Source organism: Chlamydotis macqueenii, chromosome 14, assembly GCF_036417535.1.
Source record: "Chlamydotis macqueenii isolate bChlMac1 chromosome 14, bChlMac1.mat, whole genome shotgun sequence".
NCBI lineage: Eukaryota > Metazoa > Chordata > Aves > Otidiformes > Otididae > Chlamydotis > Chlamydotis macqueenii.
In genome coordinates, this window is record NC_141569.1 from 8,327,062 (window position 1) to 8,347,708 (window position 20,647).

At 38.2% G+C, this 20,647-nt stretch overlaps 1 protein-coding gene across 1 annotated transcript in view; it reads left to right on the forward strand.

Moving 5' to 3' along the window:
* The first annotated feature begins 3,032 nt into the window (after window positions 1-3,032).
* Window positions 3,033-20,647, forward strand: part of ATP10B (ATPase phospholipid transporting 10B (putative)) — a 51,502-nt gene continuing 33,887 nt past the window's right edge. The window contains exons 1-3 of the mRNA XM_086758549.1: window positions 3,033-3,535; window positions 13,879-14,083; window positions 17,461-17,546. Of these exons, the coding sequence (XP_086614675.1) occupies window positions 3,033-3,535; window positions 13,879-14,083; window positions 17,461-17,546 (794 nt within the window). The remainder of the gene's footprint in view (window positions 3,536-13,878; window positions 14,084-17,460; window positions 17,547-20,647) is intronic.

Sequence of the window (20,647 nt, forward strand, 5' to 3'; positions counted from 1 at the left end):
TGTGTTTCCCGGCAGCGGGAGACAGTGGAAAGAATGGAAACAAGCTCCTGTGTTTTATTCTGGAAACAGGATACAGACCACAAAATATACATGGTTCACTTTTTTGCCCCAAAATCTGTTTGAGCAGTTTCACAGGTAAAATAAATGTGTGCAATGGTACATGAGATTTAAGAACTTTCTCTGACACAGTAATGTTTGAGGGTGATGAAGAAGGGCTGCTTTTGTAGTTGCCACATTACTGAAATTTAGGTGATGATTATTTGTAACCAAATGTCACCCAATGCACTCTGAAAAGGAAGTTTAAAGCAAGTAATTGCTAAGTGTGCTTAACTGATGGTGTGGCCAGCTTTCTTGTTCGAATGCTGGAACAGTTTTCTGTGTAATAATTTGAAGATTTTATTTAAAAATCCCTCAGTTTCTCTGTTGAATCAACCTCTGATTTTTAAGAACATGAAAAGACATTATTTGGATGTGTTGAGACACCTATGAAATTCTGTAGATTTCAGAGGCTCATAGATTAATTTTGGTACATTTTCAATGGCATGCCAGTGACTTTGTCTACAATCTTGTAAACAGTAGACGTGTATGCAAGTGCTAGGTCAGGTTTCTTTCCAAGTGCTGGTTTGAAATTATGTTCCCCCTCAGCATAATGAATTGTGTCAGTAAGATGCCCATTACGATAAAGATAAATTAAAATTGCATGTCTGTCTCTAGCTTTGGAGTTTTCATTCTCTATGTTAGATTTACAAATCAATAATTTGATATTCCACATGTGGAATCCTTCATGGATTCCTGATGGGAACATTTCCATAATTCTGAGCATGTAACTTTTTACGCCCATGCTGTTACATTGGTTTGGGGTATTTAGATTTTTAGACCTTTTTTTAAATTTTGTGCTTATTTTCAAGACTCAGGCAGTGGGGGATCATTAAAGAAGTTTTAGATCCTAGAGATAAAAAGTGTTCATAATATATGGAAAAACTGAGGTACCTGTAATATTATGAAAATGTATTTCACAGGCTCTTCTGAAGAAAAAAAAATTACAACTCAGTAAAACAATTGATTAATTCATTCTGGGAAAGGAAGAGGAGGGTAGAAAAGTGAAGTGATTAATGTTCTTTTAACACAAAATGGGGGACGTTCATTAAGAAAAGGACACAGTCTAATTTCTGACTACTTTTAATCTATTTTATACCTTTTCAGGCTGGGTAATCTTTATTTCTTCTTTCTGGCGGTTCTGAACTTGTTCCCACAAGTGGAAGTCTTCCACAGGGAGATTACTATGCTGCCTCTGATTGTGGTGCTGCTTGCCAGTATGATTAAGGATGCTGTTGAAGACTACAGAAAATATCAATTTGATAAGACAATAAACTTCTCTAAAACCAGGATATATGACAAGTAAGTAAACTAAACCAATTATTTTTTTCTTACATTTGATGTGGTGGAAACTGCTCATCCAATGTTGCAGTCATTCCCTCTCTGACCCTTTGGAGTACAGTAAGTTTGGTAAAGCTGTTATATAAGAGTTTTGTTCTGCCTTTAAAAATGCCTTTTTTATCTCACTTAAGTCATCCTGATATCTCTTAAGTTTTTTTCATGTCACAGCAGTGTGTGCTGATACACAAGTTTTCATTCCAAGTTTCCAAACTGGCTTGCCAACATACACAATGTCCTCTCCAGGTAGCAGAAGGATCTGGAGGGAAAATGAAATATATTCAAGTCTGGAAAGGATTACCGAGGCCGTTTAAAAAAACTGGAGCAATGTCTTGCAGATGTTTCACACTAAAAGCATTAATACAAAAATTAATAATCAACTACATTTAAGGTGAAGCATAACCAGGAACTGGAAAAAAAAAAATTATAGGACTTCCAGTAAATACAGGTGATCTTTACAGCACGATTTCACGTTGGAGATGGTACAATACTGGCAGTAAACTGCGATGTTTGCTCAGTACTGACTCAGACAGAATATTTTCACATGCAATTCTTATTGCAACATTTTTATTTCGTCAGAGTTTCTTGTCCAAGTGCTAACTTGACTTGAGACTACTTAGCTTGTCACTACATAATGCAATAGATAGGAATTTTCATTTGAAATAATTTTAAATGTTTGAGTCTCCTGCTTTTCTCACCTTTCCTTAAGCCCAGGCCATGGAGAAAAAATTGCTATGGTTTGTATGCAACTCATTGGCTCTCTTGGAAATTAGGCCTCATCTATGCTGCGTACTTATGTGTCAGAGGCACAAGGACCAATGGGGAAGAAGAAATGAGAGGCTGGAAGGGGTTACTGGGTGAGAGAGGGACCCTCCGGGTGCCAAGAAGCAGAAGGTCTATCAGAGAAGAAAAATCACACTGAGGGGCAATCTGGTAGACTGCCCTTCTGTGGCCTATGTCTGTGTACAATTCTCACAACTACCAAATCATAGGTTTGCTTGGTTTGGGGGAATGGGGGTTCTTTTTTTGTTTACTAATCCATGTTATGGTCATGAAAACAAATAGCAGATAGAGGAAGTGAAAGAGAGAAATACTGTCTGTGCTGAGGCTTACAGCAATATTCTGTTGACTTCTGGGACACAGAGCTCTGCTCATTACCTTTGGACTTCCTGGCACCTCCCAGGCTTATAAAGTGATTCTGAAACTCATGGAGTCAGCCGTGAAAATTGTGTGTATGTTCTTAGCTTTGTCGCTGCTCTGTGTTAAAACAGAGACACTTCATGTGAGCAGATAGTCCGTGCCAGGGAAATGCTCTGAACAGAGCCTTCAGGCATTTGCTAACAGGTATAACAAAACATTCAGGATGTTTTTGTCATATGTGAGGTACAGCCTTCCTGGCAAGCTCTAGGATCCTGAGCAGCTGAGTCAGGTTGATACCTGTCCCTAGGAAGGTGGAGGTTGGAGTCTAACAAGAGGCGGCTCTGGGCTTTGGACATTGTGACTCTTCTCTCCAGCACTTGGGAGTCTATTTGGATTATTGAACTCTTAAAACTTTGTTGGTATTCAACTTGAGGCTATTTTTTTGAGAGGAAAACAAGATGTCAAGAAAATGTGTTCCAGGCTGCTTCTCTAGAATTACGTGGAAAAAACATTTCTTCAAGGAAAGTTGCTGCCGCTGTGGTGCTGCAGACACTGAAAACCAAAATGAAGAGCTGGAGAAAAGAGGAAAAGTAAAGAAAAGAAAGAAGAAAAATGAAAAGAAACGAGTTATCATCTCCAATTTGCCTTTTGGAAGTAAGAAGTGGAAGGAAAATCCAAACAGATACTATGACTCCAATAAAATTAAGACCACAAAATATAGCATCTTGACTTTCCTCCCTAAAAATATTTATGAACAGTTTCACCGCTTTGCCAATGTATATTTTGTGGTCATTGCACTGCTGAATTTTGTGCCAGTAGTGAATGCTTTCCAACCAGAAGTTTCTGTGATCCCAATTTGTGTTATAATGGCCATTACAGCTATTAAAGATGCTTGGGAGGACTTTCGGCGGTATAAATTAGACAAAGAAATCAACCATATGGGATGCTACATTTACAGCAGGTGAGTTTTGCACAGCTTTTATTATTAAAATGTTGGCTTGAGATCTTTTATCAATGATGAGGGGTTTTGTTTAAAAAAAATTAATAAAGAACTGCTGGAAAATCGGTGATTAAGTAAAACAGGAAACGTCATAATGACTACATAACACTTGGTATTTGTTCTGATACCAGGAAAGAATTTTTTTTTGTTATTCAAGGCTCATTTTCAGACTGGGAAGGTAAGTTTGAGTTTCATGGAATTGAGGTGGCTATTGGACTTTTAAATGCAGAGTGAAGTGAAAACAGGTGCTTAAATAGCTATGGAGCATCTGCATTTCTAAGGAATTTTCAAGAGGGCTTGATTCTATCACTATAAGGTAGCACAGAACAAGATCAGTCATGGGACCTATTTGCATTCTTAGATGCCAAGAAACCTCTTAAAAATATAGATCTTTGAACTACATTTAATGTTATACTCTGCACTGTAGGCTAGCTTTCAGTTGTATTTCTTTTACTAGCTTGTACATAAAATAAAACTGTACAAATGCAGTGTAAAATTGGGGGTTAGTAATATATGCCCCTGTTTAGTCATCTCCAAATGAATTAACTACATGTGTCTGTGCTCAGTTCTTCAAAATGTTTCATGATCTCTTGCTTTTAGAACTTTCAGAATTTTGAAAATTATGTTTTATTGTACTCAAAATGTTCTCCCTGTTAAAATATCACATCTGAGAATGAGACCAAAACTTTCCATCTCCGTCAATGTTGCTTGTCATAACTCAAATTAATCAACAGTGCTTTATATAATGTACGCTTTCACAAGCAAGATCTTGCAGAACTCTGGCTTTTATCACACAGTGCTGTCATTTCTGTTTGTTTCTCTGGCATGTGTTTGTCAGATTTTTATTTTTATATCCTGCTGGTTAAGCAGGAAAACAATGGATTTGCTTGTTTCAGGGCTAAACTTATCCCCACATGTAGATAATGACCCGTCAGAAACAAAATGGCACTGCTCTCCTTCCCAACTTGTCTGAAAAAGCAGACATTTTACAAGTTTCTAAATATCATTAATTTCAGGTTTCTTCTCTTCCACCATGAAGACTGTCAATAATTGTAGCTCTTTGGGTAGGGTGGCAAAATTGCCTTTTCTGCCTACCCTTGAGATTACAATCTAGTTGGATTTTTAATCTTTTCAATGTTGCATTAATCCTTGAGTCAAGGGATTGTTGTTAACGCTTGTTAAAACCAGTAGGAAAGAGAATTGGTGGAGCAGTAGGTACTAGTGAATGAACTCGCATAGGAATCTTATTTATTCCTCTTTACATAAAGCAACCATGTTAATTTATATCTGAAAGCCTTTTAGCATGAGAATATGAGAAGTGGGGAATACAATAGAAGTTGTTTTGTATAAGAGGAAAATGCCCGTCATGGAATTACAACATAGATACATATTCAGATTCAAGTTACAGCCATGAGTACTTTCTTATGCAGAAACTTGGCACAAGCCTATCTTAAAATGGGTTATCCCGTCCCATAAAAGAGACTTTCATCTGTGAATAAATCTTGTCTAGAATCTTGTCTTTCAACAAAGTTTTATGGCCCAAAAAGATGATGTAAGGGAAAGGAAAATGAGGAGAGCTTCAGACTTACAGCATTCATCCTGTCTGGAAAAATCATGGGTAGTCAAAATTGCCATCAGATCGGTAGCTACAACTTGTTATATCATGAATAATTTTAACCAGGCTTCTGTAGTGCTTAGGGAAGCTGATATTTCTTGTTCTTCTTGCTAGCTGCAAAGTCATGGAAGAGCATGATGTCTTGTAATTTTCTTCCTTATGAATCATCTGCTGTAGGTAATTTTTTTAACACAGGTGAAAGTCATTTTCAAGACACTGCAGATTTTGTTAATCTTGTGGCAGCAAAGAATTCTTTTTAATAGAGCAACTAATCTTCCATCCTAAGATGAAAAATTACTTAGATTTTAAGAGTTAATCATGGAGAGTATATTGTCTTTATTTCATCTTTCAATAACAAGAACGCTGGTTCCTCTTCCAAAAGAAGTACAAAGGCAGAACAATCTTTTCCAAATACTAAATGTTCTTCAAAACTTTCTTGAAGACTGAGGGAAACTTTGCCTTCTTTCAGCACAGAGCAAGGGAAATGGAATTTAAATAGGGTGTCCTGTAAACACATTTCTTCTAATTTTCTTTTCACGGAGATCAGCTGGAATGGGTAATCTAGTCTGCTAGTCAAATGAAGGAAAAGACACTTCCAGTAGCATATTTAAAGAATGCTTAATTGAGAAAATGGGAGACCATTTATAGGCATTAAAGTGTCTTGGGGAGATGCAATAACTTGGTTCTGGTGTTTGATTGTGGAGATTTTAATTTCTGAACCAAAACTTTTGGAATCATAGTAATTGTATACAAACTGTTGTACTGTCAGAACAAATCACACAATATTGAAAGAAGAGAACAAATAATTCAATTGTAGATGGTGTAGACCTGTGTTTTGTTGCCTCCTTTCTCCTGTTATTCTTTAAAATACACTTTATCTAATTTTAAATTTTCCAGGAAACAGGGCTTCCGTTACTACAAAATGTGATTGTCAAAGCATTTTCTATGACATTGTGCTTTATTATTAATTGCATTCAATTTCCTTAAGTCACCTGGTTTCATGCAACTAATTAGTTGCTTTTCATCCATAACATTTTATTATAATCTAAAATGATATGTGATTTTTATCGTATTAATTTTGCTATGCCCAGACACCTTTTAGTCAAGATCTGTATACAGGTAACTCTTTTCATCTTTCTTGTCAGTTTGTCTCTCCACACCTACTTTAGTTACTTTTCTCTGAACTCTCTCCAGGTTGTCATTAACTACTAGCAACAGGGGCCGGCACTGAATGTAGTATACAAACCTATAAATGAATACCAACTCAACAGTTGCTGACAGCTATTATTGAATTTTCTCAGAGTTCTATGATGTTCAAGGAACTGCTTGATAAGTAATTAATGTACAACCTGGATCTGATATACCCCTAGGATTAAGCTGTAACAGTCTGCGAATACTCCATAGCATCCAGACAGGTTTTTACATCAATTTCACACTTCTGGAAGATTTAACCTAAATTTGTGTCTCATTAGACACCCAGATACAAATGCAAGGACTGTGCACAGTTCAAGATGGCACAGCATCACATTTGACTGAATGTACGTACATCAGGTAGCAGTAGCCATAAAAACATAAACATTATTTGAGCTATTCACATAACTTAATTTTAAGCACCTAAACTTGGATATCTGAGATAGTGACTCAGAGAAAGCCTAGTTCATATGCTTTGAATCATCCTGTGGACCTGTCAGATAACTACGTAAGTCAACAGGCATCCTAAATGAGGTAGCCTGATTACCCTTTCAATAGAAAGTTCCTCTGTGATACTTTCAGGCCCTGTGGTTTTCAAGTAGTTCCTACAAGTGGCAGTCTCCTCTTCCTCCAGAGGTCCACTGATGTCTGTGATACAAAAAAAGTCAGGCTGGTCTTCGCTATCTGCTAAGTGTAAGCTTTTAGAATATTTAAAGATTCCTGCATCAGCACAAGTTCTGGGTTAGTCCTAGAGCAGTGAAGTGGAAATAAGGAAAAAAAAACAAAGAACTCATCTCTGTGTTGCATGAAGTCAGAACTGCCAACAGCTAAAAAGCTGGAAATGGCTTAAGCTAGACTCACTGGTTTGAAAGAGAATTGAAGTATTGCAATTGGTTGAATTTCTATAATTCAATATGTAATGTAATTCAATTTATAAGGCAAATGTTGGATTCATTGTTTAGAAAATCTCTGACAGCAATGGAGATCTGCTTGTCTGCAGGATACCTTATATATAGTATAGTTTATTACTTTATGTTTTCTTAAAATTAGGGTAGCCAGGTAGCGAAGGTGAAAGCTGCCTTTCTGTTTCACCCTCCTTCATATGCTGTGATCAGCTGGACCTTCTAAAGGGAGGAGAAATTGCACCTCCCCTGGATGCTCCCCGTGTCTGGGAGGCAGTTGGGGTTGGCCAGAGACGCTACGACTGACACAAGTTTGTGGCATCTGGAAGAGAGCAGAGAAGAGTAGGGAGCATGCTTGAAAACAGGAATTGACCTACTGTCAAATCTCAGAGGTGAAAGAAAAAAAGGCAACTTTTCTCTGGGCTCAGGAAACATCATACGCAGCTTGTTCAACCCAGGGTGAACTTGAAAGTTTGTAGAGTAGAAAGCAGAATGAGAGGAAAATACCATCCTGCCAAGGGCACAGCAAGCAGAAATAAATTTGTTGCTAATTCTTTCATTTTAAAGTCTTGTTCAGCAGCACTGAGTTTTCACTTATCAAAGAGACTTTTATTTCCACTTTATTATTTTTGTTTTCTAACAAAGCATAACTTTAAAAGACTAGGAGCCTGCTGGACACTTTATTGGGTTCATTTTATACACTAAAAAAAAAGAGGGAGTCTCAATCCTGTGGCCCACTTGAAGTCCCACCACTTTCCCTCAGGCAAAATTACAATCATTTTTTCTGGACATAGCGATATCAAGGCTTCTACACCTCAGTGGTGCCTTCTCTGAGTGGTGCATCGATTTCATCATCTCTTGCATGGCTGAAGGTGCATTCCTATGATAGCCACAAAGCATGAACTTTGATCCACTGAAACATGAATTATTTCCTATAAAAGTAGCAATATGAATAAGTTTTAATGACTGCAGGATTATTATGTGCTTTGATAGTATTGCAGCTCACTATCCATCAGGAAAGATCCAATGCCTCTCCCTTTCTTCACGTCAAACATGACTATATTGTTCTCTGCGTGGGACTGCCACTGGCAGTGGGCATCCTCTGCTCTGTTGTCCATATAACTTTTGTATGTACTTAAGGTACTATGGAATTTTTCTGCCTAGTTCAACCTTAGATACCTGAATTAACAGTGGGTTTTCTGAAGGTGCAAACAGTGCCTTCTGTTTGTACAAGCTGAGACATTCTTCAGACTTCCAGTGAGCGGAAAGAATGGCCTAAACCAGCAGTACACTTGGGTTTGTTATGTCACCATGCAACTGCTTGAAACCAGTGACACTGAAACTGTGAAGAAGTAATTGAAATGTGAATTCATCTTACGGTGAGCATGCTGATTGTGTGGTGAAGAAATGTGTGATGTGCCGAACTGAATAAATGCAAAAGAAAAATGTCTAATTTTCTACGCTCAGCTGGTACAGGCAGCAGCTCTTGAAAGTCAAAGAGCAGCGAGCTAGCACTTCTTGTCAATCAGTGTGTATCGCTGCAGTGAGGATCCTTGGTCTCTGTGGAAGAAAACTCGTAAATACATTGCTAATGCTACCACCAGTTTGTGTATTGCTTCATCAGAGCTTTCTTCAAGATCTGTTACCTGCCAAGGCATTTAAAGCTGCTTCACAGAAAAGATGCAATGGTTTAGCAGACAGCAGCAGAAACTAACAACTAAAGATAAAGGGCAAATAAATGAGAACCGATGGTTTTGGTTCAGAGACCTGCAGAATCACGCCTCATGGCATTAGATTCCATCCTAACTGTCTAAATTGTTAAAACACCACTAAACGTGCAGAGAAGCTGGTTTCTACCATGTGACCTCAAGAGCTACATGGTCATATAAGGAGAGAACTGTAGCAAAAAAAAAAAAAAAACTGATCTAGGCTGTGGCTTCCAGAAACTCGGTAAGTTAATGGGAGTCCTTAGAAACTGATGTTAATGATCAGCAGTCATTAAGTGACTTGGAGTTACTTGTTTGTTCCAACTGGTGCCAGGTAGAATTGTAGCAACAGCATTTTGTTCAAGGTAGTATAAAAAAAAAAAAAAAATTAGATTTTCCTAAATACACTAATCCATAACTTACAAAATGAACCCAGTAAAGTCTAAACAAAGGTGTTCTCAGAATACTTTCTACTTTTATCTTATTTCTTCATTTGGTTCAAGTCATTATAAAATTAAGAAAGAGATCTAAAAAGGAGAGTTAAAAGAAATCCAGAACCTTGCATACGGATGTGATGCATTTATAAAGTTCTGATACTTACTTAAAGTCCACATAAACTTGAAATGACTATGTAAGTTGAACGTGTCTTCTGTCAATGATAAAGCTTCCTTGTTACAATGCTATAGACAGTTTTAGCACATAAAAAGATCTGTTGCTAGCATTAAGGAATTTGGAATGCCAAAATTATACAATTAAAGATGTATTTTATTAGACTTTAGAAAAATTTCACTCCCGTTATCTTTAAAAGACGCTCACTGCTATCTTAAAGCAGTATTCAAATGCTGGGAGAGAGTTTGGGGCTATGGGGAAAGGCTATAGCTGCTTGTTAATGAGGGCTTGTTACAGACCCACTGCTGCTTAGTGACATTCTTCACTGAAGCTGCTGGGCTGATGTCCACATCACCAAAACAACCCTGTAGTAGTAACGTGGTGGAAGCCAATGAACTGGCAAGGACAACGCAGCACCTTCTTGTGCCTAGATAATATCTCTAGCTCAGGAATAGTGGTGCTGTGCTCTGACCTATGGACAGGTTTCAGAATCAGTTCTTTTCCAGTCTAGTAGCCTCCTCAAGTCCTAAATCTCCTCCTTTGCTGTCAGTTTTTCAAAGTTCTGTGGCAATCTCTCCTAACCATAAGGTCATGGCCATAAGCGGTCTCTGAAAACATTTTGTGACATTTTTCTGTATAAAAGCTGGTATAAACTTTGATAGGATAAAAATGCGTGGGATTTCTCTTTGCAAAAATAGACTGTAAAAGGTGAGTAGCTGTGCTTGTTGTCTGTGTAGGACTGAGAATCTTAGAATATGAGCATTTCTTATAAAGCAGGTGATGCTTGAGGGAGGTCTTTTTCAAATATAATGTTCTAGTCAATTTAAATTATATAGTACAAACATTTGGGTTGGTCTATTTGTGACAATGATATTATTTTTTTTAAGTGTTATTACCTAGTGGCAATTTTGGGGATGAAAGGTAGAGCAAACAATGTCAATATGTCAAATTGCAAAGGATCCTGAGATGGAGCTTGCAGGAATTTGACAAAATAAGGCTCACTCAACTAATTAGTTGATAAGGTACTTCTGGGTGATGAAGATTTCTGAAGATCTTTCTCTAAGACAAGCTTGGCCTCAAAGATGGGCTGTGGAGTGCACATGAAAAATTAGTTTTATTTAATCTCCTCTAGTAAGCAGAACAATAATTTTTATTTGCTCCTATTCGCTATATATTTTGACCTAGGTTTTGTTTTAAATTTATCTTTATTGAATCCAAGAATGTGAAATAAAATTGTTGACACAAAGTCAATAATTTATTCATGTTCGCCCACAATCTCCAGCCACAGTAGGATTTTTTTAATGATCCTTTCTTTCCAGAAATTATTTTATGAAGTCTATTTAATTCAGGCCTTCTGGTCAGATATGATGAGTTCAATAACAAATGCTGGCAGACCTCACTTTGACTGCTCAAGGCTAACTGCCTCTTTTTGTCTACAGTATCCTCTGATGGGCATTGTCATGCTACCCATTATCCCAGGACAGCAAGGGAAGGCTTTTTAAGTGTGCTGTCAATAAATTGACTGGTAAAGGAAAGAAGGTACTGCGAAACTTTTATCTTAGATAGTGTCTTTGACATGTCAGAACCCTGATGCCACATGCTACAAGAATTAGAATTCCAGCTTTCCACCTACTGAAAATCACCACATCTTGTTTATTTTATTGGATAAATGTGTTTGCCCTTTTTATAGCTTCCTCATCAGGCCATCTTAGATTTATGAAGCTCCTCTGTTTATTTAGCAACCGGAGCTTGTGCTATGAACTTTAATCACTGAACAGAAAATGGGCAGTGTTCCCAGTTACAGGAATCGCTAAAAGGAAACTGCTTCGTTTGAAACATCTAGTTAGGCAACTGGGCCAGTGCTGCTGTGGGGTGCACCAGTTTCCTTGTGAAGTACTTTTCTTCCTTTCATGCACTGGTAATTCTCTACAAAGTTGTAGAAAACCTTTATACTGTAGGAAATTGTTAATCTTACAGCTCCAGCTGAATAGTTCTTTCAGGAAAAGAAAATGTGTTTCTTTACTAACCTCAGTGCTGGCTGGGGGAGAGGGACCTTTTTTCCCCCTGAACACAGATTTGGGATTCTAGCAATTCCTGAACTCTAGTCCCTGTGCTAAGACTTGTCCTCTGATCTGAAAGAGGTCATTTGGTTTTTCTGACTCACTGTCTTCTCTGTAATTAGTGAATGGGCAGAACCTGAAGCTTTATGTGTAATGTATGTATCATAGGCAATTCTTGGAAAAAAATATCACAAATCTATTATTCCTGTGGATTATTTTTGCTAACCTGGTTTCTTTAGGCTGATATGGAAGATAACCAGCTGGGCAAGGCCCTTCTATAGCATTTTATGAGAAGAAAAAGTTAGAAGTGTGTTCTATAAGCTTCAGAATTATGCCAAAGTTGATATGCAGAGAGATAGAATTGCCCTGTACAAGTCAGAGCAAACAGTATATGCAAACTGTACACGGCATCCAAACGTCAAGACAAGCCATCTACTTGTTCTAAGCTGCTTCTGTGCTCTCATTTTTATGTTTTAAACAAACAAATTAAGAAGGTCTACCTGGTAAGTGTTTGACATGGCAAGGATTCATAGTTACTTAGTTGATTTGCTATATTAGCATTAGTTTCTGCTTTGTAGAGCAATAAATACTCAATATGCCTCTGCTTTTTAAATAGAAATTTGTCTCAATTTTTTTTTAAAAAATGCACAGCAAGGTCAAATTAACTTACAGCAAACCTCTATTCTTCAATGTGGTCTTTAATGTCTCTTGTTGAGCAGAAGAAAAAAAGAAGAATTAAAAACTTAGGAATAAAAAATTAATCTAAGAAGGAAAAATTATAGCTACAATACAATTATTTAGCAGGCACCTCACATCTAGCATGAAAGGGCTTTAAATAGTTAGGTTGTGAGGGGAGTTGGGCATGCTTTTTTTTTTTTTCTTTTTTCTTTTTTTTATTAAAAGTGGATACCACTGTGAAAAACACAGAGTCTACCCACATGTATAACCTTTGCAGGAAGCTGTTGCTTCATGTTGTCCTACAGATAAGGATATCAGCCAAGTGCAAGGGTTTGTCTGACACCATCGTGGCTGGCTCTCCTTCACCAAAGGCCAGGAAAGTAGGTTAGCAGGAAGCAGCCTTTGGCCTTACTCTGAAGCAATGTTTGGACGTGTGCTTTGGACTGTAGCAAAAGACTTGATTTGCTGTATCACTGCTCCCCTTCTCATGATACAAACACTCAACTGAAGGATAGTTTTCTTTGGGCAATAAAGGATGATTAAAAACTTGAGCAAAAACAAGACTCAGTCATTAGAAAAAGCTTTTTACTCTCTGTCTGGTAAAGTATCATGAGCGTTTTCCCTCATATAGAGCAAGGCATAAGATGGTTCAATTATTCATATTGAAAAAATCATTTCCTCTCAAAGAGTTAGAGGAACCAAGCCATTGTTGCATGTGCAGTTTTCCCATTAACTAATTTTAAATCTTATTGTGCAGTTTTCAGTTTGCTTAGGTGATTAAGAGCAGTTAAAGGATCAATTATTGAAAAGGTGATGTCAAAAAAGGTTTTCTATTTCCTGAATCATTGAGTACAGGTTTGTTGATGAAATAGTAACTTATTTTCCTTGAACCCCAAGGCCCTTTTTCCTTTTTTTTTTTCTTTAATTTAGAAGCTCTTTGTTTCTTATCGTAACTTTGCCATTAAACCTGGACTCTAGGTGCATTTTTTTGCTTAATATTAAGAGGTCATTTGTCTGTTGTTCTACCTCTTGAAGATGTTTCTGTCACCTAAGCTCAAGGTTTATAATTACCTTTTGAGAGTTACAGACTGGAGAGACCTGAAACAAGTGTAGCTGATAGTAGTTTGTTTTTTCAGGATCTATATGTTGTTGGAAAGTATCTGAGAAATAGTGATGTGGTCAAAAATGAAGGATATTTTTTTAGTGAAATGGCTAAATTTCTTGAATAAGATACTTTAAAACAGCTCTGTTAATAGAATTTTCTAACTTTTCCTGTGGAGATTATAGAGCTAATACTAGAAGGAAAAAAAACTTTTGTTGTCGTATTTTTTATAATTCCATTTAAATATTTTATCTGAGCGTGATATATGGTGAAGTGATACTATGTAAGTGTCTAAATCATTAATTTTAGGCTGTTGTGCTGTCTTAAAAAATGCAGCAATGTGCCACCACCCTTCTATTTTATTTTTTTGAAGCCACACTAACCAGGAAGCCTGCCTTCCTAATGTCAGCAGTCACACATGACATGTTTTTAACATAACAGGGAAGAACGTGCTTATGTTGAGAAATGCTGGAAAGACGTACGAGTTGGGGATTTTGTGCAGCTGCAGTGTAATGAAACCATCCCAGCCGATATCCTGCTGCTGCACTCTTCTGATCAGAATGGGATCTGTCACTTGGAAACTGCCAACCTCGACGGTGAGACCAACCTTAAGCAGCGACAAGTCGTGATGGGTTTCTCCAGCCAGGTAAGTCTGCCGAAATTGCGGCCCATGCAGTGCAGGCCTGGTCTGGGCCCATTTGCACACCAGGTCCAGCCATGAAGGGCACCAGTTCTGACGGGCTGGTTGCGCTGGTACAGCTATGGAAGTGTTTTGCTGTTAGAGCTAATCTTCTGTGCAGAAAGCAGCAATTTGTCCTGAAATATTTTTCTTACTCAGGCACATACAGGGATGGCTGTGTGAAAAGGAAGATTATCTCAGTAGGTTTTTGCAGCAACACTTAAGCAATACCACACAGCACCACCGTTCAGGACATCCCCAAGTCTTCCCTACATATAAACCCACAGCACGTCTCACAGCAAAGCCACTGCTGCTAAGTTAATTATTTCTGCATGGAAATTGGAAAAAAGCTCATAGCCCCCTTTCCAAAGTGGCCATGGGCTTCCTTATGGATTTTTCTTCTGCAGCTGACATAGCTTTGCTGGTTTGGTAGGCAGGTCAACGTGTGGCAGTTCAACTAGGATCTGCTCTAAGGCACACTAAGTTATAACAAAATAATGAAATCTTTTATAGGAGTATAATAAGCAATTGAATAGGAACTCAAGCTAAATTAAAATGTGAAAATTTTTTTTAAATGTGCTTAACATCAGTTTGTTAGCAGACAATCACTTTGCTTAAAATCACATTCTTTTTTCCATTGCCTGTATCATTTCCTTTTTACAAACACTTTACTGGTATGTTCTCTTGCCTCGTGTTTGATAAACAAGAAAATATGACTTAGGGACATTTTAAAATATATTTTCAAACATAGCGGACAGTTTTTCAAATAACACAGAAAAAGCTTAAGGAGTTGTAGCATGTGAAAAGCAATATTCTGTTCCATTGGAATCACTCCAGCAGACAGGAAATCCAAAAGCCTGACAGGTAATTCTAGGAATTACATGCGTTTATTTAGCCATTAGTAGCAGTGCCATTAGGAACTGGGGTTATTGGTGAGTGGGACAGAGTTGCCAGTGAGCAACCAGATTTATCAAATAAAATTACAGCATTTCCGTGGCCAGTTGTGGTCAGGTACTGTAACTCCAGTGCCCCTGGCTCTTTGTTCAAAAGTAAATCACTTTGCAAGCACAGTTAAGCGCTTTCGCAGGTTGTGGATGCCATAGTATAAAGCATACCTTTTCCAGTGCTTTCCAGTGATGATTATGGGAGGGGTTTTTTCCTGAGAAACACAGAAAATTTTTAGTATGTAGAGATCTAGAAAAAAAAGCAATAAACTGGCTACTTAAGTAGAAAAAAATAAGAATGCTGCATTTGTGTCACATAGTCATAGGTTACACGTTAGAGTTTGTATTTTTGCTTTTAAAGGAAAACAGAGTATTCTACTATCATACAAAATGCGAACTTTTGCCTCAGTCAGTTATAAGGAAGTCTTTCTTTAAATCAGAAAATCCCTGCATGCTGAATTTTGCTTCAGACTGACTATTTATGGTTATGTTCTTTAGACATCAAGTTGCTATTTATATAAACTGTACGCCCAGAAGTGTTTATATTGACAAAGTCTTGTTACATTGGCAGAGTGGAATGCAAGTCTGACCATGGAGATAGCTGCTGCTCGGGAAGGTCAGAGCTTAAATGGTCAACTAGATTCCCCTGTTATTTTAACGTATTACTGTAAACAGTATGCTGGCTAAAAAATCCAGTGCACTAAATATCATGTGTACAGGTTTTATGTGCCAACTTCTTCCTTGTTCTTTGAACTTTGTTTAGTCCCGTGATTTGTGTGCTGCATAAAACTTACTCAGATTTAATTGTATCTATAAAGTGCGTCTCTTTAAGGAGGTGTCATGTTTTAACTTCAGCTGGCAACTAAACACCATGCAGCCACGCACTCCTCCTCCTCCCCAGGGGGATGAGGGAGATAATCAGAATGAGAAGGAAAATTCATGGGTTAAGATAAAGATATTTTAGTAGGACAGCACAGGAAGAGATAATAATTATGTATATATAAATAATGATAGTAATAATAATATATGTGGATAATAAAATATACAAAGTGAACGATGCAGTTTCTCACCGCCCAACGAAAAATACAGCTCATCCCAAGCAACCATTACAAAACAGAACTGAGAGAGATCTTGGAATGATCCCGAGCAGCGAGCGAGCTGCCCACTGGCAAGCCCCCACTGATATACCGAGTATGGCGTCTGTGGCATGGAATTCTCCCTTTGGCCAATCTGGGTCACCTGTACTGGCTATACCCCTCCCAGCTTCCTGCACATTGGCAAAACCACAGTGGAGAAAAAAAAAATAGATTTGAGGACTGGCGGTGTAAAGAATTCCTCTTGCAGTCTGGCAAAGTTTTTGTGAATTCCAATGAAGAATTCCTAGGATTTGCAGTTTCAGGAGTCTAATCTCCGAAGCCTCTCTTGATGTAGAAAAAGGTAGGGAGACCCAGCCATAGACTTGATTTCCAGCTTTTCTAATGGGAGCAGTTTGGATTAAAGTGAGTTTAGCTTCTTCTAAACATTTTATTGCACGGCAATAATGGTTCTCTTTCATGTTTCTCACATCCTATTTTTATTATATTTTCTTAATCTAAAATGAAAGTCTTGTGTATTTTTTCAGTTAAGAAAAATACCAGCACTTACGGCAGTTGAGTACCTCTCACGCTGTCTGCTTTCCAGACTGCTTCATGCAGAACAAAACCCAAGCCTGTTTCCCTGAACACACAGGAAATCAACCAAAATTGTGTGTTGTCGTTCAGCTCCAAGCTCTTTTTGAGTGAGCACTTTAGACTGAAAAGCTCTCTCTTGTTTGTTCTTTTTTTCCTCTCTCCGCAGTTTGGACTTATTCTACTGCTTTCCTTCTTTTGGTTTGTTTGTTTGATTCGGGGTTACGGTTTGGTTTGGTTTTTTTTTGTTTTTAGTCTTGTTTGAATGTGATACCTTTATTCAAATGTGTGGACTCTTATTTTGTGATTATACCATCCTGGCCAGTAAAGTAACTCTTCTAACATTTCGAAATCCTGATGAATCCTGAAATTATTTTCATTGTAGCTTGCTTTTGGTTGGAGGATATTTTTGTTTCACAAATACTATGAACTACTTGTTAAATTCACTTTAAATACAGACAGATGTTTTCACTAATTGGCATCTATGATGTCTTGTCCAATATACAGTAATTTTTTTTCATTGAATTTAACCACTTGTTAATGCAGGGGAAGAAAATCTCAGGTCTTTACTCAGCTGCTCTGAAGCTTTAATTCAGGCTGAACAAACTAAACTTCCTCTGCTTCTGCTAACAGGGCTCCTCTCCAGCCTCCAAATATCCTGGTGCTCTTAGTGTTTAGCATTTCAAGTATTCATTGGATCTGATACTCATTCTCAGTGTGTTTCCTCTTGCAGAGTACTTACTTTGAACCAGAATTTTTCCAAAACACCATCATCTGTGAAATGCCTAACAATGATCTCAATAAATTCAAAGGGTACATGTAAGTATTTGTTATCCATAAAAGCATTTTGTATCTGAACTTTAATATTTCTCTTGGAGGAACTGGGTGGAAGGAATGTATTTTTCAGAAACTGATGGAGGTCACTATTATCTGCTTCTCGATTCAGAAGTCAATATAAGATGTAGACTGGAATCTGTGCTTTGAGGGAAGGAAGGACCAAGGCTTGACATGGAATTTGCAGTTGTTTCATACAAGCTGTTCTTACAAGGCTTCAGCTCTTTTCAGAACTCAGACATAAGGTCGTTTACATTTGGCCTGAGAGTTAGGCTAGGCTAAGTATTAAATCTGTTTAAATGTTAAAAATGTTAATGTTTAAAGATATTCAGCTGAATGGCTTTAGTTTCTTCATATTTATGGCCACAGGTAATCTATCCCAGGATCTAACAAACAAATCTGATTTTCTTCTTACAGTCAGAAAAAGTAAGCAAGCAAGAAAAATCCTACCAAAACAAAGTGTTAGACTAGTATAAAAAAAAAGTGCTTTTTTTTTTTTTTTTTTAAGTATAAACCTATATATGTCGGGGGGGGGGGACATATCCTCCGTTCCTTATATTCTTTTTTTCATTAAATAATTCTGGCACAGGAATAACGAGGAAATCTATATTAGTAAATTCAGCAGATTTAAGCCCATTCCCTGTCTATAAGGCAAATGTGTATGGCATGGCTGGTTTCCTAAAATTCTCTTACTCTCCAATACAGGCCAGGTGTTTCCCAAGGCCTGCTTCAGAGCGATCCTTGGTCCGTGCTGATCCCCACACCACAGCAGAGAATTGTTTGAAATACTTCCTGCCCCAGACCAAATGCATGTCACATGTTATGCAAATAACTTAACTGTATCAGTGTGCCAGCATCCCTGTCCATGCCTTGGCTCTATTAAGTTTGCTGGTAGCTAAACTAGTAGTTAATGTTTATGCAAGGATGCAGTGGGAGTGTTGCACCTGGAGTAGCTGCAAATGGCTAGATCTCTGACATGAGTCAACCGAGGAGTTCCTACCCATTAGTACTGCATCCTGCTTTGGGGCCCCCAACATAAGAAGGATGTGGACCTGTTGGAGCAAGTCCAGAGGAGGCCACGTAGATGATCAGAGGGCTGGAGTACCTCTCCTATGAGGACAGGCTGAGAGAGTTGGGGCTGTTCAGTCCGGAGAAGAGGAGGCTCCGGGGAGACCTTATAGCGGCCTTCCAGTACCTAAACAGGGCTACAGGAAAGATGGGGAGAAAATCTTCAGTAGTTGTGATAGGACTAGGGGTAATGGCTTTAAGCTGAGAGAAGGTAGATTTAAATTAGACATATGGAAGAATTCCTTCACTGTGAAAGTGGTGAGACACTGGAACAGGTTGCCCAGAGAAGCTGTCGATGCCCCATCCCTGGAAGAGTTCAAGGCCAGGCTGGATGGGGTTTTGAGCGACCTGGTCTAGTGGAAGGTGCTCCTGCCCAGGGCAGGGGGGTTGCAACTAGATAATCTACCAACCCAAAACATTCCATGATTAGCACTGACCGTGCCTAATCTGGTCTTGAGTATTCTGTAAGAATGATGCCTCTAATAGCAATGCCATTTCCCCTCTGCTGTGATATCTTAAAAGGGAAAAAGAGGTCAAGATTGTATTGATGGCTGGCTGTGGTTGCTGGCTTTGTACACTGGATATAATCTGAATGGAAGCAATCCTTCTAATTAGCCTGCTGTAACATGGCACAAGAGCACTGAAATGATACAAATTTAGGTGATACGTTGCAAGAAAACACACACAAATACGCATTCTCAGGACCCAGAATTGGCTTCAAAATCTTCAGACCTCTATTGAAAGTCTATAACAGAAATTTCTTTTGGAAATGCCTATTATCTGACCTTCTTAGTGGAATATGGAATTAGTCATTTTTCTCTTCCCACTTTAAGGGTAGATGAAAGAATTTACCAGTGAAAATTGTTTACTAACAGCTGGTGCAGTTTCTGTTTTCGTTCTGCTGTTATTTGACCGATTTTGTAAACACAAATTACTTGGAGCAGTTTACATTTTTGTCCAAGAACTCTTAATAAATTATTGAGGCTCTGGTGGCTTGCTATAGAACTGTAGCACTCCTCTCCGGTAAAAATTATAAGAAAGCACTTGGTGACATCCATCTGACATACCTGGCCACAGCAAATTCTGCTCAAGGGGATGCAAGAAAGCTTCTGTTAAATGAGCTCACCGAGGCTGAATCTAGATTCTCAGAAAAGCAAATTTCTGGCGGGTTTTTTTTTTTTTTTTTTACAGTTCTATTGGCTATAGGTTGTTGGCACCTAAACCTTTTCACTTATCTAGTTTAATGTCGTTTAATCATGCGCAGCTGCACACAGATATAGGACTGTACCTAGCCCTGGGAGAGCACCTAGCCTTGCCCTCCATTTAAGTGACGCTGCAATTCACTGGTAAATGCAATGCCAAATATAAAATAGAAAGTAGCAAAAGATACCTATTCTAGAAAAAAAAAAAATCTTTTTTTATGCTGATATTTACATAACAAAACCAGATGAAGTGACTGAAGAGAAAAATCTCAGCTTTGGTAAAGATCTCAGGAGGAGCCTTACTAGAGTGTATAATGAAAACTGTGAGCAAAAGTAGTTTTATGCTTTCATTTTCAAAGGCAAGTAACAAATTGCCTGCCTGATGAAGCATTGACTTTATAATTTCCATTAATTTTTCATCAATTTGTTCTGCTAGCAGAAGGATCTGGTGTGATGGGGCATCTTCAGCCAGGATGAAAACTCTTCCAAGCAATGTGAGAGTGAGGAAGAGAGCCTCAGCCTAGAAGACTGTTCAAGTGAACTGAGGTTCACAAAGATGAGCAGCTGTTTGGTGGCTGACAGGGAGACAGAGGCTTTTGCAGGGTGCAGGTGTATTCATCTGAAACCCTACCAGCAGATGAAGCCTGCTGAGCTTTCTAAAAGAATTTCATCTGAAGGAAGTCACAGGATGTGTCTTGGCTTCATTTATGAGATACTGGATCTGCCAGATAAGGTACCGAGTGAAAGCCAAACTTGCTTCATGCTGACATTAGGATACACGCACCATGCAAGTGGGCTTTAAAAGAGATACTGGAG